Raw genomic sequence first — 21949 nt, 5'->3', positions numbered from 1 at the left:
TGAGATTTTTGTTCGTGACTCGTAAGCAGCAGCAAAAGCTTGCAATTTCTATTTTCTAGCCATCAAGGTACCTTGTTCCATGCCTCTTTCTATTTTCTATTTTCTAGCCATCAAGGTACCTTGTTCCATGCCTCTTTCTTAATTTCTTGTTTCGTATGTGCGTGCTACTTTGCAATGATGTTATTAATTTAGTTGGAAACTATCCATCCGACAAAGAGAAAAAAACATGCATATGAGTTGATTGTGTCCTAGAAAAAGTCTTCTAGTGCTTCCTCAGAAATAAAGTAAGTACTTCTGCTAGGGATTTCGAGGAATTATCTTTAGTTACTGTTGAAGAACAACGTAGCAAAATATTATTGGATGATAAATATTTGAGTTGCAGAGAAGTGTAACTAATTCACCTAATAAAATAATAAGTATCAATTGAAAAGTGTAAAAAAATGTATCGATCGAAAAGAGCGAGCAACTTTTATGTGCCCTTTTTTTTGAATAGTTGAGATGACAAGGCAACATAAATTATAAATTATAGTGTAAAATGGGTAGTGATTTGCAATTGAAATAGAAAAAAACATATATATTTATACGGCTTTAGGGCCCCTTTTTGTTATCTTGCCCTGGGCCCCCGAAATCTCAGGACTGGGCCTGCGCAAACCATCGTTTTCGCGCGTTGTGAAGGGAGTGGAGGCATACGATGACTACTTTAAACTCACCAAGGATTGTTGCGACCTACTTATGAATTTGACATGCTTTTTTTGAAATGTCAGATTCTTACAATGACATTGCCCCCACCCCGATTAAGTCGTCAGTAATTCAATGCAAGTAACAAATAGCACCCGGCAGTCAGTTGTAGGTCTCTTTTGAATTTCTCACATCTCTCTAAGCCGATGTCTCGCATACACACACTCTTCATCATGTCAACTCAGGCACACACCATCTTTCTCTAGGTCGATGTCTCTCTCTCACACACACACATACTCTAGAGTACATATACAAAGGGGAAAATCCAAAATAAATCTTGAACTTGTTGATGAAAGCTAAATCGAATCCTAAACTTCCAATCCCTGAAATCAGCACACCAAACTCTTCGATCATAGTCTATTTTAAACGTTGAGAGCGTTTTCGAACAGGGATTGTCGATGTGACAGATTGAATCCCTGATTGTGCACGTGACTGGGCCGGCCCAATAGGCACCAAGCGGGATTATTTTTTTTCTTTTTTGTTCAGTCTATTTTTATTTCTTTTTTGTAATATATGTGCCGTGTAATAAAATACCAAAAAATAGTCAAAAGTTGATTGCACAGGGGCGGCCCACCCCGTGACGATGCGAGATTTTTTTTTCATTTATCATAATGCGCGACGTATAATATCTATACCTACTATTAAAGGAAATAGATATTCTTGGTTCGGTCTAGTCCTACTTGTTTTATTTGAGCGCACGCTAATGTTTTTCGTACGATTCGCTCTACACTCACTAAGCCATCTGGGCCAGGTACGTATACATTGATGGGCCTTCTATGGGCTTCCATAGAGACTGCGAAAAATAATTGGGTCAAAATAAATCAACATTGTGGAAATTGAACAGAGGCCATACTGTGCGGCTCTTCAGCGTAACAACCAACGAGCAATGCAATGATTCCAATCAGTAAATATTTCAGTGGCCTCAGGAATCAACCAACTGAGGGTTAAAACAAAGAAGAGCAGACCTCATGTTTAGGGCAAGCTAATTAAAGAAAGAATTATGGGCTTAAATAAAATATTTAAACGGATGTGACTAATTAAAGAAAGGATTATGGAGAAAACGGTGGAATAATTAAAAGAAAAGTTGTGGGCTTAATAAATAGAATATATTCAAATTGATAGGGCTAATTAAAGGAAGGATTTTGAGGTAAAATGGTAGGATGATTAAAAGAACGGATCCGTGGGCTTCGATGTGGTGGGGCTACTAAATCATAAAAGGAAGGATTTGCCTTTAAAAAAATGAAGGATTTGATTCTCGACAAACTGGTGAGGACATCATGGTAATTAATAGAACGATTATTCTTAAACGGAATTAACGGGAGATTATGTCCGGCAGAAAAAATATGAACATGGCAAATTGCATCCTATTTTTTATGTTCATTTTGTAAACAGATATTGTGTTGCGACATGTTCTTCGTAGTGAATCCGGTGCTATGGAACATTATGTTTGCACAAAACATCAAAATTTCCCGTTGCAACGCATGGGCATATGTGCTAGTAAAAATACAAAGTAGCCTACGGGGAGTCAAACACGCGACTTGGAGCTGCTGACCTCGTCGCGCAAGCCAACAGAATAAATGGCTGCTAGCGATTTAACAAGAGGCCCGAAGTCGTTAATACCACACCGCAAAGTCCAGATTAGGAAGAAACTTTTTTGCGGTAGGAAGAAACATTTTTAAGGGAAAATAAATATGGAAAACGTAAACAATTTGTGAAAACGAACAACTTTTGAAAACAAAATCAATTTTGAAAAACTAAACACTTTTTTAAACATAATGTTTTTTTTAACGGGGAAATACTTTGAAACCTGCACAAAACTAAAAATGCAAACACTCTCTGAAAAATTTAAAAATGGAAGCAACTTTTGGATCCTGAACAAATGTGTGTGAAAAATGTTGAATACTCCCTCCGTAAAGAAATATGGTGATCTAAACACTTTTAGAATTCTTTACAGAGGGAGTACTTCTTAAAAAATGAACAACTTTTAAAAATGGGAACACCTTTTGAAACATAAACATGTTTCGAAAAAAATAGGAACTACTTTTAAAACTTGAACAAAATTTTGAAGTTTCAATATTTGATTTTAAAAAAATGGGAGCACCTTTTTAAACAATGTGAAAAAATGTTTGTACATTTTGATAAAATGTTTATTGTCATTTAAAAAATGTTAAACATGTACTCACTCCGTTCCAAAATAGATGACCCAACTTTGTACTAAAGTTAGTATAAAGTTGAGTCATCTATTTTGAAACGGAGAGAGTATTTGGCAAAATGTTACTCCCTCGTTCCAAATTAGTTGACTCCCATTTGTCTAGACATGGATGTATTTAGACACTAAACAAGTATAGATACATCCATATCTAGACAAGTGGGGGTCAAGTATTTTGGAACGGAGGGAGTACTATATATTCTAAAACCGTTGTAAACATGTATTTTAAAAAATGTGCATAATGTATTTGAAAAATGTCGAAAGTGCATCAAAAAATGTTTCATGTGCCTGCTAATGTATATAATATATTTGAAAAATGTTGAAAGCGTAACGATGGCAGAGCGTGACAATGTACATAATGTATTTGAAAAACAAAATATAGCAAAGGGAAAAAACCGAAGAAAACCAATGAATATAAAGAAAACATGAAGGAAAAACGACAGAAAATGAATAAAATGAAAACGCCTACGAGCTCAAGGTTTATTTCGGACTTTTTCCTATACAAAGAGAAGAGGCGCACACACGCGCACGCATTTGTTCTCTCACACACATACACTCGCAAGTGGTGGAGCGCGTTATTATACAAAGAGGCAGCCGTTGTTCACTGTCAGGAAGCACACGTGAACAACACAAAATGCGACGTAGACACGGTGACAAGACGGTTGCATGCTAACTATTTTTGCCCCCGTTTTAACGTCATTTGAAAAACATAAAAGTATAAAACCAACACCGAGACTGAGAACTTTCCAGGATAGAACAGCAACAGATTACAGACCCCACATAGTAGCCTAGCTCAGCGAAACATTAACCAAACAGCAACTGAAATATCAAATATGCCCCGACTTTTTTGATGCTTGTACAACCTTTAGTCCTATATAAGGATCAGCACGAATTCAACTAAAACATCCACAATTGACCTCAGTGGCTCTCGGACACCCCTCTCGGTCCATTTTCCTTCTACATTTCTTACTTTGAAATCAGAGCTGGCTAGATGGTTTGGATGGATGAATTTTGGGTCGACCTGTGACCAGAGGATACGAAACCTGCATCCCTCGCATGTCATAACGACCTGCACCAGTCATGCTTTAACTACTCGAGAAAAAAGAAATGAAGGATCTCCCAAGACTTCAAGAAGCCAGCAGCAGAATTAAGTTTAGTGAGTGATTCGCAAAAGAATTGAGGTAGTGATGGATTCGTCCATTTCACCAGGTCCTGCTCTTGAGTTGCACGTCAGACATCAGTGAGCCTTGCCAGCGATGACAATCTACCACGGTCTGAAAAGACGGCATGCACGAAAATCAAAACCAACACCTAAACTTAGCATTTTACAGTCTAATTTCATAAATACAACAGGTGCAGAAAATAAAAGAACGATTCTAAGAAAAATCTGGAAGAAAGTAGCGACGTAATAATACAATATTTATCGACATCTTTGCATCCATTTACTTCCATTCCCATCCTCTACCGTTCCTTTTTTCAGCTTTCCTTGTATGGACATTTTATTCCTTCTTTAATACAATGATGTGTGGCCCTCCTGCGCATTCAAGACGAAAACAAAAACGTGCTAGTCCATCAAAGGCTCTAGAGATAAGTAGAAATTTAAGGGGTAATGATGCAATTACCCCTGCTTCCCATGGACCGGTCCATATAATAGCACAAGAATAACATGACTTGAGTCCATATCTCACAAATGACCACACAAGTTTTTTGCTCTATGACAGGCTGACAGCATAACCTTAACAATGTAAAATATCTGACTTCCACCTATTAGTTTCAATGTACTTAGAAATGACAAACATTTTACTGTGAAATCAAATTGTGTCTCAGATTTTGTATCTCCAATTGTTTGTCCAAAAAGTCCTGACAGTGACGCTGCTACTTGACATCCCATCTGAAGACAAGACCAACACAGAACCTGATACACAAATTTCATGAAAGGGAAATGGCAGACAGATAGACTACACATGATTCTAGTTCCAAGTAACTCAGTTGAGCATTAGCTAAAAAGTACTACTGACAGAAATATGGCTGACATGCTAAACAGAAGTACAACTTCTAAATATTATGATCAGGGTGAAATTGATCATAATGACCTGTACCATATGTATGTAAACTCCTAAAAGGAAAAATAAATGACTTGGTAGTGCCAAATCTAAAAGAAAACAGCAACAGCAGCAGACTTAAGAGATCAAGTAATATTTGCTGACGGTATCAAAATGCCATGATCCGAAAAGATACCATGCTGAAAACTCATAACTAAGTCTTACTCAGTATTCCACTTTGGTAAGACTGAGCTTAAGATGTGAGCTTTAGCTATGCCCAGAAAATAAAAGAATGTTTTTTCCAACAAATTAGAAAGTCTGAAGCAAGGTAACAGGAACATACTAGATTGACAAGGCTGTATGCATATTTGGCAATTCAACCAACGTGTATCGATATCATCATGGTCCTTAACAGGTCAAATCTCATAATAAAATCATGTTCTATTTTCCAATGTCACATGTTACGTTTTTTCTAGCATACACAAGTTTTAATTTGGCAAGGTATTTACAGGAATACAAACTAACAAACAAAGAACATTACTTTGCAATATGACTGACTGTTCACAACCGAGAACCAACTATGTAAGCAAACATATGGAAGCTGTAAAATAAAGGGCAACAGAATCAACGGGTGGTACCGTACCAGGAGTGTAGAAGCTCATGTAGGGTAAAACGGAAAAGTAGACCCCAAATTCGTCAACCTTCTTCACTAGCCCGGACTTGAGCTCGAGCGTGAATAAGCCAGCATCTGTTCTAACGAAGATGACACCGACACCCTCTGTGAAACCAACCACATATGCCCCATCACCTTCGCGGGGATTGGCCATGGGCATGGCTTTCTCCAGGTCAATGACCATGCTTTGTACCCATTTTGCAGCTCCCTTCACCGTCCTTGACCAGAGATGCAGACTGGAAGTGGAATCGTCGACACCAGCGAGCCCCAGTGAACTGTCCTCCATGTCCATGAGGGAGACGAAACCACCGTACACTTATGTATCTGGTGGTGGTGGGTCAATCACAGACAGGCGATTCTCGCCCCAATCATACTTGGCAATGGCAGCGGACCGCGAAATTGTGAAGTAGACCGCATCCCCAATGGCGGCCACTCACCTGGGCTGGACATAGGGTATGTAGGAGGAGAAGAACATCATTTCTGCAGTTGCGTCTCGCTTGTGCCGGGCATAGCATTCACAGCTATCGTCAAGAGACACCGGCGGACTCCACGCAGCTGTCGCCGACGAGTACACGGTTGCCTGGACGACCTCCTCGCGGTCATCGGTGGCCAGGAAGACCACGCGGAAGGGGCCGCCGTGGCAGTCGAGGTGGTCGCAGCCGGCGGTGGCGCAGAGCACGGCGGCGGTGTAGACCATCCAGTCGATGTCCGGCTCGGGCACGACGCGGCGGTCTCCGGTGACGGGGTCCCAGACGAGGAGATCCACATCCGAATCGTGGGACATGTGGAGGAGGACGCGGCCGTGGCGGCAGTCGAGGGGGCGCGCGGGGCAGCGGTCGGAGGCCGGGTGGGGGAAGTCGGGCATCGAGGTGGTGGAGGCGAAGCGCGGGGCCGGATCCCCGTCGCAGACCTGGTTCCGCTAGAGGAGGCCGAGCAGCGGAGGGGCTCCGTGGAAGGCGCGGTACTGGGTGCGGAAGGCGGGGAGGCAGATGACGCGGAGCCAGGGCTTGCAGACGAGGGCGGCGCGGAAGAGGTGCTCGGGCTCGTCCGGCGGGAGGCGGAGGAGGATCTCCGCGAGGACGTCGTCGTCGACCAGGTTCATCCGCGGCGGCGCCATGGCGCGGTAGCTCGTGGCGTGGGGTTTGGGTGGGGTTGGGACGGAATGGGGGAAGAGGAGCTAGGGGTCGGGCGAGACAGAGACAGCCACACACGGCCTCTGCTACTTGGTTGGTGGGTTCGACTATAGCGGGCCATATGGGCTGAATCTCACGGGCCAGTTTGTTAGAACGCATGCCCAGCCCGTGACGTGCGCACGGCTAAATGGGCCGTGCCTGGCCCACGGCACACAGGGGACAAGCAGCCCAAAGGCCTAAAAAACAGCCCAAAATGGCTCAAAAGCATGCGGGCCGGTGGCACATACGCCAGGTTGGGCCGACCCGTTTAGCTCATGCGTCGTACCTGGGCCTCGAGGTGAGGCACGTGTGCGGTCTCGGTACGACCCGCTTATATACGGGCCTCGACGTGGCATGTCGTGCCAGACCCGTTTAAGGGTGGGGCGCGCCGGCCCGTTGGCCAGCTTTGGTTTCGACCGGTCTAGCACCAGATTGGTAGGTTTTGCTAGCCGCTAGCAGACCGACGCGAGCACAAGATTCGTCACCTCAGTAGCCGCTATTGATCGGTTCTCCACAGTTCAACAAAAAAAACTCACAACGCATACACAGAAGCATCTTCTCTGTTCCCCAAAAATCTTACCCCGCGCAGAGGAGTAAACCGCTAAGGTTCCCTTTTGTTTCAGCTGCAAATTTCACAGCTACAACTGCTCCGGCTGGAAGGAACGACTGTAGTTGATAGCTGCGGCTCAAAGGTTGGAGCTGAGATGCAGTCGTTCCGTAGTTTTGATGTAACAGTTGCAACTGGTGCAGTAACATGTTGAAATGACTGAAATGCCCTCAGTTATGGTGTAACTTGGGTTCAAGTGTTGATTCTACTGTTATGACTGTATATGACTTGATTAAGAGTTGTTGTTTTTTTGTGGAATGTCATTCTGCGCCATCACATGGAGTACTAGTTATGTATCACATTTCAATGGATCAAACATAGAGTACTGATTATACGTCACAACAAATTGTTGGTTATCAAATAAAAGGTTATGACTGCATTAGCTATATGACAATCCTACTCTCTTGCAACCATCACACGGCAATAATGTTCTGAGTTGTGTCCATGGTAGTAGTTCCTTCTCCTGCAGTACACCATCAAAAGTTGAAAAGTTGTTTCACATTATCTGGAAAGCTCTAATAGCCTTGTGAACCTGCACATAGGATAAAATTAGTATAGACAGAGACATAAGAAAACATGGCATTACTATATCTAATTTCTGCATTCCAAAGCAACCAACCTTGATCATAACATCCCATTGAGCATCATGAGATGTGACGGGTTGAGTCACATCACCCCAACTGAATCTTATCGCCTTGTTTTTGTAGAGCACCCGTGCACAATATATAGCCTTCATATCATCCCAACAATTTTTGAACTGCTTTTTTCATAGTTTCTATCAGTTTTGCATTGAGCTCTTTCATTAATCCATTATAGCCTACAGGTGTCAAGTGTGTGGTTGGCATATGTCCTGACTCCTGCCTCTAGCTACTTGATCAGCTGCACACACAAAAATTGGCGGCCTCTCGATCCCACTGAGCTTTCACCTTTGTAACCGACATTTACATAGCAAGTTTTCAATTGACAGCAAGAGTGCCTGGCAGAGGTATAAAAATTACCATAAGAGTATAGAGCAGTACCAAATCATAGCCAGGGGCATCACCAATTGACAACAAGTAGTACCAGCAATTGACAACAATGGACAATACCAAGGAGGAGTAAAATTTTCTATCTTTCCTTGACGATGAATAGATCGAAGTTTTCTCGCGAAAAAGATATCACACCAAGGAGGAGTCACATTTTTTATCTTTCTTTTATTTATATGATTGCCAAAACAACCGCGACTGGTTCACGGCTTCCCGCTTACATTTTTGCCAGGCCAGGGATCCAAGCCGAAGCACATCCGGTCCGTCCATGAAAAACAGATCGAACGCTTCACATGTCACAGATCCGGGGCACCCACCCCTCATCCAACTTGCGGCCAACTCTCCCCCATATAAACCGAGCCGTCCGTCTCCTCCATCCCCCACCTTCCCCTGCACCCGACCCTTTGTTCCATGCTTGCTTTGACAATGGAAGAAATTCTTGTACGACCTGGTTGTATGTACCATCTCGGGAGACCCCCATCGATCAGATAACATGTGCCTTCACAAATCTCAAAGCAGCCAAAGAACGCATCATCGTCTTCCTCGTTACCAAATCCCAGATATCGATTAGAATTCCTCATTTTTATCTGTTGGGCACAACGGCGGGATTCTGCCGGGCGCCGGCATAGTGAGACGATGTGGCCGGTGGGCTTTCTTCTACACCAAGTCCGGTAGGCTTATGAGGGTCAACGTCCCACAGAGCTCGGCGGAGATGGGCGACAGGCTGAAGTTTCTCTCCCAAAACGAGGTTCCTCTGTTTCGTTCCGTGAGGTTGCGACTTGCGAGGTTGCCGGAGATGGTCTTGTACAGCGCCAACTGTCACCGCTAGCGCTCGAGTGCACTCTAAAGTTGTTGTTGCTGCTTCTTCCCCGAGCCCACAAGTTGAGCTGCTCCACCGTGGTACCCTCCTGCAGTGCTCTCTTGTCACTGTAGCTGGGGAGAGCGCGTCGGTGCTGGTCTTCAGGACATCACAAACTGAATAGCCGAGCAGGTAGGAGGGAGACGATGATGCGTCCTTTGGCTGCTTTGAGATTTGTGAAGCCACGTGTCATCTCATTGATGGGGTCTCACAAGATGGTGTGTATGACTAGGTCATTCTCTTCCTTTGACAACAACTATGAAAATTTGATGTTTATTTTTAGAAGAACAGGGAGCACCTCCCTGATTCCATTACTCAAAATGAAACCACACAAACAGGTCTGTGACAAAAGCTCCAAGAGAGTAGTTCAAAGAAAAGCAGAAAAAGAACTAACCAGAGTAGCATTATTACAAGGCTTCCAGCAGGCCAAGACTCATTTAGGAGCCAAAGAGACAAGTTTTTCAATGGACAAAGGGAGAATCCAGTGTTGCCTTCATTGTCTTCAGATGTGGGACATCATTCGCTTGCGGCGACCAGCAGGCGATAAGAGGGGACACCGGACTGGAAGGGACAACATTATAGATGCCTCTCTTCTTCAGCGATAGGAGCCCTTCTTCATCTTCTGAGATCTTTAGCTTTTCCGAGGGGTCCAGCCCCAGAGCAGAGCGAGGCTTCTTCAGCCAGTTGTGATCTCCAAAGGTTTCTGAAGGGACTTTGCGAGGAACCCCACAAAGGTCATCAGCTTTTCCTTGTCTGATCCCGAGGAGAGGATCGCCCAGTTCCTCACTGTGTTCAAGATCAATCTCAAGACCCGAGGAATAGAAATCCAAGTGGTGTTATAAAAAATCATAGCATTTCTATATTCCAGAGACATCACAGAACAGCTGAGCTAACAATGTTCAAAATAGAGCATTTTTTGTTAGCAACCCAGAATCTAGCTACAGATTCAAAAGAAGAGCCAATTTGAGTGTTGAAGTAATCAACAACAGGGGCCCAAAGGTGCTTGGCAACAATGCAATCAAAGAAAAGGTGGGAGCACGATTCATGTTCCAAACAAAAGACACATTCAAGGGGTTTGATGATATGCCTTTTCCTAAGGTTATCTCTGGTCATCAGTTTTTTGTTGGAGAGGAACCAGAGAAAAACATGAATTTTTGGGGGAACTCTCAATTTCCAAACTGTTGGGATGAAAACTGGCTGAACCCCCTAAAATTAATAACATGGTATAGAGAGCTAGTAGAGTATTGTCCTTTATTTTCTAATTGCCAGATCAAAGAATTTGTCTCATCAGAGAAGACAATACTTTTAGCAATCTCCTCCAGCTGGAACCATTGTTCCATAAGTTTGTCAATAAAAATTATCCTGAAAGAAAGTTTGAGGCATTTCCCATCCCAGATCTCATTTACACATTTGCTTTGTTCATTACAGAGAGAATATATAGGCCAAAATTGGGCAGCTAGTGGCGAGGTGCCAAACCATGTATCTTCCCAGAACCTAGTTTTGCACCCGTTCCCAATGATCCATCTGTAACCAAATTTCATAGCATGGATAACAGACTTCATCCCTTTCCAGAATCTAGAGGTTTTTTGGCTGGAGGAGGGAGCAAAGATGTTAGTTTTATTGGCCAAGTATTTGTTCTCAATAAGCATCTTCCAGGGTTTGTGGCCTGCTTCATAATACCTTTTAATCCAGGATCCTAACAAACAAATGTTAATTTCTTGAAGGTTGGGAATGCCCAGACCTCCAAACTCCTTTTTCATGGAGACTAGCCCCTAGTTAGCTAGGTGGATCTTCCTGTGCCCCTCAAAATCATTCCGCAGGCAATGGGACATCTGAGAGTTGATGAGACTAATAGCCCATTTAGGGGATTTGAAGAAGGAAAGGAGGTACACAGGGATGCTAGCAAGGCAGGCTTGAATGAGGATCAACCTACCTCTATAAGACAAGAGTTCTCCTCTCCATCCTACAATCCTCTTAATGATTTTATCTAAGAGGGGCTGAATGTCCTCTCTCCTAAGCTTATCATAATGGAGAGGGATGCCTAAATACTTAATGGGAAAGCTACCACTACTGCAAACTAAAATGTTAAGAAAGCCAGCCAGTTCCTGGTCATCCATATTGATGGGAATAAGCTCATGTTTGGAGTAGTTAATTCTCATGCCTGAGACTTGCTCAAAGCAAGTCAAAACAGTTTTTAGGTTGTTAGCATGATTAATGTCATTATCTAGGAAGAGGATGGTGTCATCTACATATTGAAGGCATATGATCCCACCAGGGCAAACCTCAGGGCAAAGACCAGCAATCAAGCTATGGTTAGCAACCTTGCTCAGCATTTTGGTGAGTACATCAACTACCAGGATAAAAAGAAGAGGTGAAATAGGGCCACCTTGCCTAAGACCTTTACCAGCTAGGAAAAAGTCACTCTCACAACCATTCATTTTTACTCCAACAGACCCCCCATGAGTGAGTTGATGGATCTAGCCAGACCATTTCCTCCCAAAACCCCTGAGCTCGAGGAGTTTCATGAGGAAATTAAGATCTACCTTGTCAAAAGCTTTTTCATAGTCCAATTTTAGGACAAGGCCTTTTTATTACTAGAATGGATAGAGTGGAGGACTTCATGGGCAGTGACCACACTTTCAAGGATATATCTCCCTTTGAGGAATGCAGATTGGTTGCTAGCAATCAATCTCTGCAATACTTTAGAGAGCCTAGTGGTGAGAACTTTAGAGAAAAGTTTAAAACTATAGTTAATCAGACTAATGGGCCTAAATTTGTTCACAGAGGTGGCATCAGGCTCTTTAGGGATAAGAGATAGCATAGCAAAATTCAGTCTATATATATCTAGCTCTCCCCTATGAAAGGCCTGAAAGAGGTCCTGTCGGTGTCAAAACCGGCGGATCTCGGGTAGGGGTTCCCGAACTGTGCGTCTAGGCGGATGGTAACAGGAGACAAGGGACACGATGTTTTTACCCAGGTTCGGGCCCTCTCGGTGGAGGTAAAACCCTACTCCTGCTTGATTAATATTGATGATAGGGGTAGTACAAGAGTAGATCTACCACGAGATCAGAGAGGCTAAACCCTAGAAGCTAGCCTATGGTATGATTGTTGTTCGTCCTACGGACTAAAACCCTCCGGTTTATATAGACACAGGAGAGGGTTAGGGTTACACAGAGTCGGTTACAATGGTAGGAGATCTACATATCCGCATCGCCAAGCTTGCCTTCCACGCCAAGGAAAGTCCCATCCGGACACGGGACGGAGTCTTCAATCTTGTATCTTCATAGTCTAGGAGTCCGGCCAACGGTGATAGTTCGGCTATCCGGACACCCCCTAATCCAGGACTCCCTCAGTAGCCCCTGAACCAAGCTTCAATGACGACGAGTCCGGCGCGCATATTGTCTTCGGCATTGCAAGGCGGGTTCATCCTCCGAATACTTCATAGAAGATTTTGAACACAAGGATAGTGTCCGGCTCTGCAAAATAAGTTCCACATACCACTGTAAAGAGAATAATCTTTACACAAATTTAATCTGCTGACGTATTTTGCGGCGTGACGTCACATCATGGCCAAGCCTTTACTGGAATCGTTTTTACACCTCAGCGCGTTCAGCGAGGCGGTTTCCTTGGCACGTCTTGTCAAAGCAGAGATCGTGTCCCCTTATTCCGGGATTCTCATTAATATGGGCGTGGGTAACCCAGTCGTGCCCGTTGGCGCGCCTCCTCTATCGAGGGCGAGTCCCGAACGGTCACGGGGAGGGCTCTTGGTATTCAACCTCTTTATAACGAGACCAAGGCATGCTCCAACACCCAAAGCTCTAGATTCAGGCGCTCCGGACCTCCGAGGATGTCCGGCTCCGACCCGCAAGGCCAGTGGATGCCTTCCTCCGTCACGGAAGAAGACGTGCTAAAGCTGAGAGACGCCCGGTATCTAACTGGTGAAATTCCGCACAGGCTGCCTGCCCAAGGGCAGGTCATTCCCACTCCTAAGCCTGGTGAGAGCATGGTGTTCGTGTCTCACTTCCTCCAGGGTTTAGGCTTCCCGATAGACCCCTTCGTGAGGGGGCTCATGTTTTATTATGGGCTTGAATTTCATGACTTGGATCCGGAGTCCATCCTCCACATCTCATCGTTTATTGTCGTATGCGAAGCCTTCCTCCGCATTACCCCTCACTTCGGGTTGTGGCTCAAAACCTTCAAAGTGGAACCGAAGATGATCAGGGGGCAGCTGGCAGAGTGCGGAGGGGCTGTTATAAGCAAGAATGTTGACGCTCCATGGCCTGAGGGCTCTTTTCAGGAGGAGCTCGGAATATGGCAACAAGAGTGGTTTTATATCACCACTCCCAGGGGCACCAGATGGGTGGCGCCTCCTTCCTTTCGCTAGGGTCCTCCACTGCGGCTGGCGTCATGGGTCAACAAAGGGCTCGACTGGGGGCCATCCAAGGACATGCCCTTGTTGCAGGGTCGCATTCGAGACCTCCTAGAGAGGGAGATCAATCTGGTCATAGTAGCGCAGGTCATGCTGATTCGTCGCACCCTGCCCTGCAAATATCGCCCCCTCCGCCTGTGGGAGTTCAATCCAGAGGGACCACGAGCTCTCCAACATTTTATGGGTGTAACGCCCGTGGAGGTGTACCAACTGTTCTTCGGATCACAAGCAATGTGTATGGAACTAACGAGGACGCAGATTTATGCTGCAATCACCCGGATACTCAAGTAAGTAGCCCTGTACCCGGACATGCTATTCGTATATCTATCATAAACTTGCCTTTAAAAGAGCTGTCCTTTGAACAGGAGTGGATAGCGAAAGCGAAACTGGTCCGGTGTCCGGTCCCCCTCCCTGAGACCATGCCGGATCCCGTGTTAACCAGGATGCTAGGGGCTGCGCCTTTTGAAGAAGGCGAAGAGGGGAACAAGGGAGCTACTGCCTCCGCGAAGGAGTTTATCAAGAAGGGAGAGACCGAGAATCCCTCCCGACAAGGGGAGAAGAGGACCGCTTCTGAAGATCCGGAGACCAAGGCCTCGAAGCGGGGGAAGAAATCCTCGCCAGAGGGTCCTGCGCCAGGAGTTGCCCCGGCCGCAATATCTCCCCAAGGAGACCAGCCCTCCAGCGAGCCGTAAGTAAAGAGGGGCGTCTTCTTAAAATGAGCGACATCCCTGTTTTATTTCTGAAGATAACCGAAGTTTTTTTTTCTTTGTAGTTCGGATCTCAGCCCTTCTCAGCACAGCTCGTCTTCGGAGGATCTTGATCCGGAGATGACGGAGAGCGAAACACCTCCGCCTGCCGTGCCGTCATGCGAGGCGGATGACCCTGAGGTGTCGTCGCGGAGGGTTTCTCTGAATCCGGCGGGGCCCGAAGGCAGTCGTATGTCCCCTCAAAGCCCTCCGCGTTCGGCCTTCGAAAAAGGCCATAGGACGAGTCCGGCACCGACTGGTGTACGATCGGAGAAGCTGAAATATCTGCTTAGGCGAGCGTCTATCTCGGAAGATCACTGTGCGCTAATGGGCATGGTGATTGAAAGGATTTCATCTGTTGAAAGCGGATTGCATGAAGCCGTCATAAGTTCTGACAGGTTTTGAGGTACGCAAAATGATGTACCTTCTAATACTTTGGCATGTAGAATGCGCCCTGTATAGATAGTATCCACTGAGACTTGGTGCGTTGTCAAAAATGACAGCGCGCTGAGGATCATAATCCCAGGTATAATATGCGCTCTTCCTATGTAGGTGGCGAGGCGTCCGGTGGCTAGCCGGACCGATGAATTTGCCGAACTAAAGCGGCAACTTGACGTGGCGGATTCTGACATCGCGCTTGTCAATAAGCGGCTTGACGAGTCACAAGGTATGCAGCTTCTCTGCGGACACCCGGTAAGGTAGCTTAATGTCTGTGCCTTACAACTTATATGCTTGACGCAGATGGTGCCGCTGCTATGGAGAACCTTCAGGCGGAACTTGCCCGAACCAAGGAGCTAGCCCGAAAAAGTGATGCGGCTGCTTTAAAAGCGGACGAAGAGTTGAAAGCCGAACAGGCTGCTCACTGCCGAAGCAAGAAAGAAATGGTCGAGATGGCCGTAAAGTTGAAGAATGCTATCGACCGTTGCGAGCTTCTTGAAAAAGAAGGTCGAGCGGAACAAGCGGACCTAAAAAAGGCCGCTGCTGAGGCCAAGGATGCTCGCTCTGTAATGAGAGCTATGAAAGAGGAGCTACGTCAGGCCGAAGATATTGCGGCTGGGAAGCCTTTTCTGTTGCGGAGGAAATTCACGGATCCCAAGTATGCTCAGTTGGGCCAGCTGTGGGGTGCGGAGGATGCTTATCTGGATTTGGCGGCGAGTGCCGCGGACGCGGCCGAACACTTCTGAGACCAAAACGATCACGGAATGGAAGAGCTGTTTTGGTCGCAGTTCCACAGCCCAGAGCGTCCGCTTCCATTGACCGATCGTTTGGCTGAATGGGCTGAGCTGAATAGGTTGTCCGGACTTGCCATGAAGTCTGTCGTGACTCATTTGTGGCCAAAGAGGCCTGAGCCGAAGAGTTATTTTGGCTTGGTGCAGCAGTTCCTTGGTGCGGTGCCGCATATTAGTGCAATGAAGCGGTCAGCATGCATAGAGGGTGCGCGGATGGCTCTCGCCCGTGTCAAGACATACTGGGCAGAGATGAAGGCCAGCGACATTGCGTCCCAGGACTCGGACAGAAGCCGAGTACCGACCGAGCACTACTTTGAGGAAGTCCTACAGGGCGCTCGTTTAATAGAGGCGCAGTGCTCGAAGGATATTATGTTCAAATGACATGTATGATTTTTGAAACAATGTTTCAATATAATATAAGGGCTTTTTATACTTGTGCGTTCAAGTAGTAAAGTACCTCCTGTGCGGTCGTTAATGTATATGTGTATATAACCTGAAAGATGGCAGTCCTTGGCTTCAGCCCCCACGCACATAGTGCGGGGGTGTTTGCAAAAGGCGCATTTTCACACTTTATCCAACGTCTTGGTCCTATAAAGGAGGTGATAGCGTAGCAAACTAGGCAACCGAACTATAATGCTTTATCACTTTCACTTAGCCATAGGAGTTCGATGGTGGGGCTACTATATAGCCCCTAGGGGCACCGCGCTCTCCTGAATTCAGGACGCGTATGTGCCTGACCGGGAAACGGTCCTTCGTTAATGCGGAGGAATTCTAAACATTCCTGTGGGTCATCGAGTGGTTGACCAGTCTCACGCTATATCATGACAGTCAGTTTTTGGCTTTCTCTACTAAGGTGCTCGCCAGGCCGAACCGGGGCACAATCGCAGTAGTTCTCCTGGTGCCGCATTAGCCGAAAAAACGAAATGTAAGGCAACAAAACACAGGAGCCGGGAAAACCCAACATTTGACCAAAGACATGATTCGGAGATGATGCATATAGGGCCTAACTCGAGACGCCGAACACTCCCTAAGGTATTCGGTATTTATGAAAACTGGCAGAACAAAGCCCTAAGCCCCTGGTGTCCAGGTACGTGCAAAAATTACTGACGCGGCCGATGCCAAAATGCCAGCCTCCTCCTCGGTTATAGCAAGAAACCAGGGGATGTGTATCAACAAGAGACAGTAAAAAAGGTTTACGCAGGGTCTTAATCTGAAAAGAATCCTTGCAACGGGTCCCTACTGCACGTCTGCGCCTGTGTCTCCATTGTGCCGTATCCTGGGCTGGGCAGGTGTAGCACGGTGTTCATCTATAAAAGAGAAGAACTTAGCTGAAGCAAGATCGTGCGGAAAATGTACTTTATATTTAAATAAAAGGAGTACGATTAGAAAAGCGAATAAAATTGAGCTTTATTGTCTCTTGTTTGTACGTGCATGCAGCCCCTTGTACGGGGGTGTGCGGTTAGTAGGCCTTCGTATGATTATGCCGGACTCGTCTAGCCGTGTACGGGGTCCGAAGGACCTGTTCAGGTGCTTGGTTGAGCGGGGCCGGATTAGTGTGTGACTGTCCAAGCAGTCTCACGTTCTTCCGTGCTCGAGTGACACTTGAGATTTCCCTTTAATGAGATGATGCCGCGTGGACCCGGCATTTTAAGTGTAAGAGATGCATAATGCGGTATTGCGTTAAAGCGGGCGAAAGCTTCGCGTCGCAATAGTGCCTGATAACTAGTTTTGAATGGGACGATATGGAAGGTTAACTTTTCGCGTCGGAAGTTGTCGGATGAGCCGAACACAACTTCTAGCAGTAGGGAGCCCGTGCAATGGGCATATAGTCCTGGCATTACACCCTTGAAGGAGGTGTTGCTGTGGCGAATTTTGGTTGGGTCTATCTTCATTTTGCTGATTGTGTCCTGATATAGCAGGTTTAGATCACTACCGCCGTCCATTAGGACTTCTGTGAATTGGAGTCCGTCGATTATGGGATCTAATATCAGGGCAGTCCATCCTGCGTTCCGGATACGTCCGGAGAAATCCTGATGGTCGAAGGTGATTGTTTTTGACAACCAATGTCGAAACTCCGCTGGGATAGGCCGTGCGGTGCATATTTCTGTGGGCGCCGTTCTGATTTTCCCTTTTGTCACTTGAAGTGAGTTTACTGTTTTGACTTCTTGTGGGAAATTCTTTTGTTTTCCGGTGCTCTGCTTGTGGGGTTCGTCTTCGCTTGGTGTGTCGAGCCCCTTGTGTCCGGCATTGAGTTTGCCAGACTGCTTGAAGACCCAACAGTCTCTGTGGGTATGATTTGCAGGCTTCCCGGGGGTAATGTGGATTTGGCATATTTTGTCCAAGATTTTGTTTAAGTTGGATAGCTCGTGGTTGTTATCCTCGAGGGGCAGTTTTTTATGATTCTGCCGAGAGCTTTTGAATCGACGTTGACTGCCATGCTCTACGGTCTGTTTCCCCTTGTCCGGAGCTGGTCCTTGCTGCATCGTGATTTCCCGTTTCCATCTCTGACTTCGGATGTACTTGGGTCGCTGGTACTACATCTTGCCAGCCAACTATCCTCTCCCACGCAAAAGCGGGTCATGAGGCTTGTTAGTGTGGCCATTGTTCTTGGCTTTTCCTGGCCAAGGTGCATGGTGAGCCATTCGTCTCGGACATTGTGTTTGAAAGCTGCTAAGGCTTCGGCGTCCGGACAGTCGACTATTTGGTTTTTTTAGTGAGGAACTTGTTCCAGAATTTGCGGGCTGACTCTCCGGGTTGTTGGGTTATGTGACTTAAATCGTCTGCATCCAGAGGGCGGACATAAGTCCCTTGAAAATTTGCCCGAAAAGCATCCTCGAGCTCTTCCCAACTTCCAATGGTGTTTTCAGGGAGGCTTTTTAGCCAGTGCCGTGCTGGCCCTTTTAGCTTGAGGGGTAAGTATTTTATGGCATGGAGATAATCTCCTCTAGCCATGTGTATGTGGAGGATGTAATCCTCTATCCAGACTCCTGGGTCTATTGTTCCGTCGTATGCCTCTATGTTTACGGGTTTAAATCCTACTGGGAATTCGTGATCCAGCACCTCATCGGTGAAACATAGGGGGTGTGCGGCTCCCCTGTATTTGGGTGTGCCGTGGTATCCGGATATTTGGCGCGTTGCATTGCTTAGAAGAGCTTGCTTTCTTGGCCCATAGATGGATCTAACTGGGCCATCCTTTTGATGTCAATCCTTATGCAGATCGTGTGCCGGTTTATGTGCGGCGCCGCTTGCTGCTCTATGCTTGTCGTGTGGTCGTCTATCCGACCGGGCAGCCTTTTTGTTCTTTGATTGTGGGGGCTCTAAGGCCTCCTCATCGAATTCAGGCTGTAGTTTGCGCTTCGGGTAGCTCTTTGTTTGGCGACTGTCGCCGTATTTGTCTGTGGTGTTGAGTACTTTGCTCCATCTGATTCTGAGTGCATCTTCCGCTGTTTTGAGCTTCCGCTTCTGCTTTTTCAGGCTACGTGCAGTGGCGACGAGCCTTTTGTGGAGGTTCTTCTGCTCCAACAATTTGTCCAGTGTGATATGTCCGGACTATTATCTTCGCCGTGGACGGGATGCTTATCCAAGTTGTCCTGTTCGGACGGTTGTACAATGGCGTGTTCGTCGTCCATCGGTTCGACCTGCTCTATGGTTGTGTCTGTCTGGTCGCCGTTATTGTCGAGGCGGGATTTTGTGTGGCGCTTTCGTCGCCGTCTTGATTGCTTTTCGAGGGATTTATCCTTCGTAGTGTCCCGTTGTTCCTCGTTGTCACTTCCTTTAGGTGTATCCACCATGTATACATCGTGAGATGGGGTGGCTGTCCAGTACCCTGTAGGTGCTGGTTCGTGGTTATCTCCTACATCGTCGTCCATACCATCGATGTCTTTGGAATCGAAGTTAAGCACGTCGTTTAAACTTTCGACAGTGGCTATGAAGTGGGTGGTGGGTGGGCGTTGAATTTCTTCATCGTCCGCATCCCAACCTTCCTGACCATAGTACGGCCAGGGCTCTCCTGATAAAGAGAGAGACTTTAGTGAATTCAGGATGTCGCCAAAGGGCGAGTGCTGAAAGATGTCCGTGGCAGTGAACTCCATGACCGGCGCCCAATCGGATTTGATTGGCAGGGGTGTGGGAGGTTCGGAGTTCGGAGAGGAGTCCGGTCCCTCGGAGTCATGGGCTTTGCAAAGGACAGGGATGGTGTTTGGCTCAATCGCCGTAGAGATCGTAGCCCCCGAGGCGGTGTCCTATCACTCGTCCTCGATCGGCGAAGTCGGCTCCGAGCTAAGGGTCGGAGCGGACGCTAGTGCGGCCTCCAGGGTACTGTTCGGCGGCAGAGCTAGATCATACCCATCGATACAGTGCGACGCACTTGGCTGTGGCTCGAATCCGTCGAAGATCAAGTCTTCGCGGATGTTAGCCGTGTAGTTCAAACTCCCAAATCTGACCTGATGGCCAGGGGCGTAGCTTTCGATCTGCTCCAGATGGCCAAGTGAATTGGCCCACAGTGCGAAGCCGCCGAATACGACGATCTGTCCGGGGAGAAAAGTCTCACCCTGGACCACGTCGTTGTTGATGATCGAAGGAGCCATCGGGCCTAAAGGTGACGACACAGAGGAACTCTCAATGAAAGCACCAATGTCGGTGTCAAAACCGGCGGATCTCGGGTAGGGGTTCCCGAACTGTGCGTCTAGGCGGATGGTAATAGGAGACAAGGGACACGATGTTTTTACCCAGGTTCGGGCCCTCTCGGTGGAGGTAAAACCCTACTCCTACTTGATTAATATTGATGATAGGGGTAGTACAAGAGTAGATCTACCACGAGATCAGAGAGGCTAAACCCTAGAAGCTAGCCTATGGTATGATTGTTGTTCGTCCTACAGACTAAAACCCTCCGGTTTATATAGACACCGGAGAGGGTTAGGGTTACACAGAGTCAGTTAAAATGGTAGGAGATCTACATATCCGCATCGCCAAGCTTGCCTTCCACGCCAAGGAAAGTCCCATCCGGACACGGGACGAAGTCTTCAATCTTGTATCTTCATAGTCTAGGAGTCCGACCAACGGTGATAGTTCGGCTATCCGGACACCCCCTAATCCAGGACTCCCTCAGGTCCATAATGTCATTCTTGATCAAGTCCCAAAAGTGCTGATAGAAAAGGAAAGGAATTCCATTAGGACCTGGAGATCCATCTGGATAGGAGCTAAAAAACAGCTTCCTTTACTTATGCTTCTGAAAATGGAGCTTCAAGCAGCTCATTTTCAGAAATAGAAACTTTGTCAGAGGCAGGGAAGAAGTTTTCATGAAGAGAGAAACCAGAGGGGTTCTCTTTCTTGAAAAGCTCTTTATAAAAGTCACTGGCTACCTTGAGCATATCACTAGTATCAGTGACAGGACCACTAGGACCATCCAGGGAGTGAATAAGGGTTTTTCTCCTCCTCTGATTGGCAACAACATGAAAATAAGCAGTGTTTCTACCCCCTCCTTAATATCTCTATCTCTAGATCTTTGCTTGGCCTTAATCTCTTCTTGGAGCCAGATTTTCTTCAATTCATTATGAACAAAGTTTAACCTGGTAAGCTCAGCCTCATTGAGGTCTGAGGTTTCAACCTTAATATCTAAAGAGTCAAATTCAAGGAGAAGAATCCTTTTATACCTTCTAAGGTTGGCCTCCTCATTAGAGTTCCAGCCTTTGGTAATGTTCCTAAATCTTCTACTTTTAATTTGCCAACTTTCTAGAGGGCAACTACTCCCAGTCGGTTCAGACTAGATCTTTCTGACTAATTCAGAAAAATCCTCTCTTAGGAGCCACCACTTTTCAAATTTAAAGCTACTTTTCTTAGGAGATTGGTTAATACCATAATCCCAAAGAAGTGGTGTATGATCACTGCCACATCTGGGCAGAGCTCTACAACTAGAAAGGGGAAACATCTTATCTAGATCAGTGTCACAAAAAATTCTACCAATGGTGGACATAATCAAATCTATTTGATTATTGGCCCAAGTGAATTTCCCAGAAGATAGCTTAATTTCAAGTAAGCTCCAGATCTCAATCCAGACATTGGAATTATCACTCCACTTATGATTAATAGCACCATTGCTTTTATCTTCAGCATTTCTAACTAAATTGAAGTCACCCCCTATCAGAGTGGGAATGTGGGCATCTATAAATAAGGTATGAAGTTCAGACATAAAAGCTCCTTTCCCTTCTTCATAGGGGGATCC

The 21949-nt window shown here is 46.2% G+C and overlaps 1 protein-coding gene across 4 annotated transcripts; it reads right to left on the bottom strand.

Moving 5' to 3' along the window:
* Window positions 1–3688: 3688 nt before the first annotated feature.
* Window positions 3689–6855, bottom strand: LOC119326109. Of its 4 annotated transcripts, none has more exons than XM_037599811.1 (2): window positions 5633–6855; window positions 3689–4221 (listed from the first exon to the last, which is right to left on the bottom strand). In XM_037599811.1, exon 1 carries the CDS (start codon window positions 6525–6527, stop codon window positions 6096–6098), a length of 432 nt encoding a protein of 143 aa, XP_037455708.1. In that variant the 5' UTR covers window positions 6528–6855; the 3' UTR covers window positions 3689–4221; window positions 5633–6095. The 4 variants fall into 4 exon arrangements, with proteins under 4 accessions (XP_037455708.1, XP_037455711.1, XP_037455710.1 ...); XM_037599814.1 differs by lacking the exon at window positions 3689–4221 and adding an exon at window positions 4237–4481; XM_037599813.1 differs by lacking the exon at window positions 3689–4221 and adding an exon at window positions 4488–4862.
* Window positions 6856–21949: the final 15094 nt, after the last annotated feature.

The sequence above is a fragment of the Triticum dicoccoides genome, chromosome 6B (assembly GCF_002162155.2).
Source record: "Triticum dicoccoides isolate Atlit2015 ecotype Zavitan chromosome 6B, WEW_v2.0, whole genome shotgun sequence".
NCBI lineage: Eukaryota > Viridiplantae > Streptophyta > Magnoliopsida > Poales > Poaceae > Triticum > Triticum dicoccoides.
The sequence above is the reverse complement of the archived record's forward strand: the minus strand, read 5'-3'. Positions and strand labels throughout refer to the sequence as shown.

Bases quoted from the DNA above. Each gene is read 5' to 3' on its own strand.
- LOC119326109 (XM_037599811.1), bottom strand. From the start codon at position 6,527: ATGCCCGACTTCCCCCACCCGGCCTCCGACCGCTGCCCCGCGCGCCCC.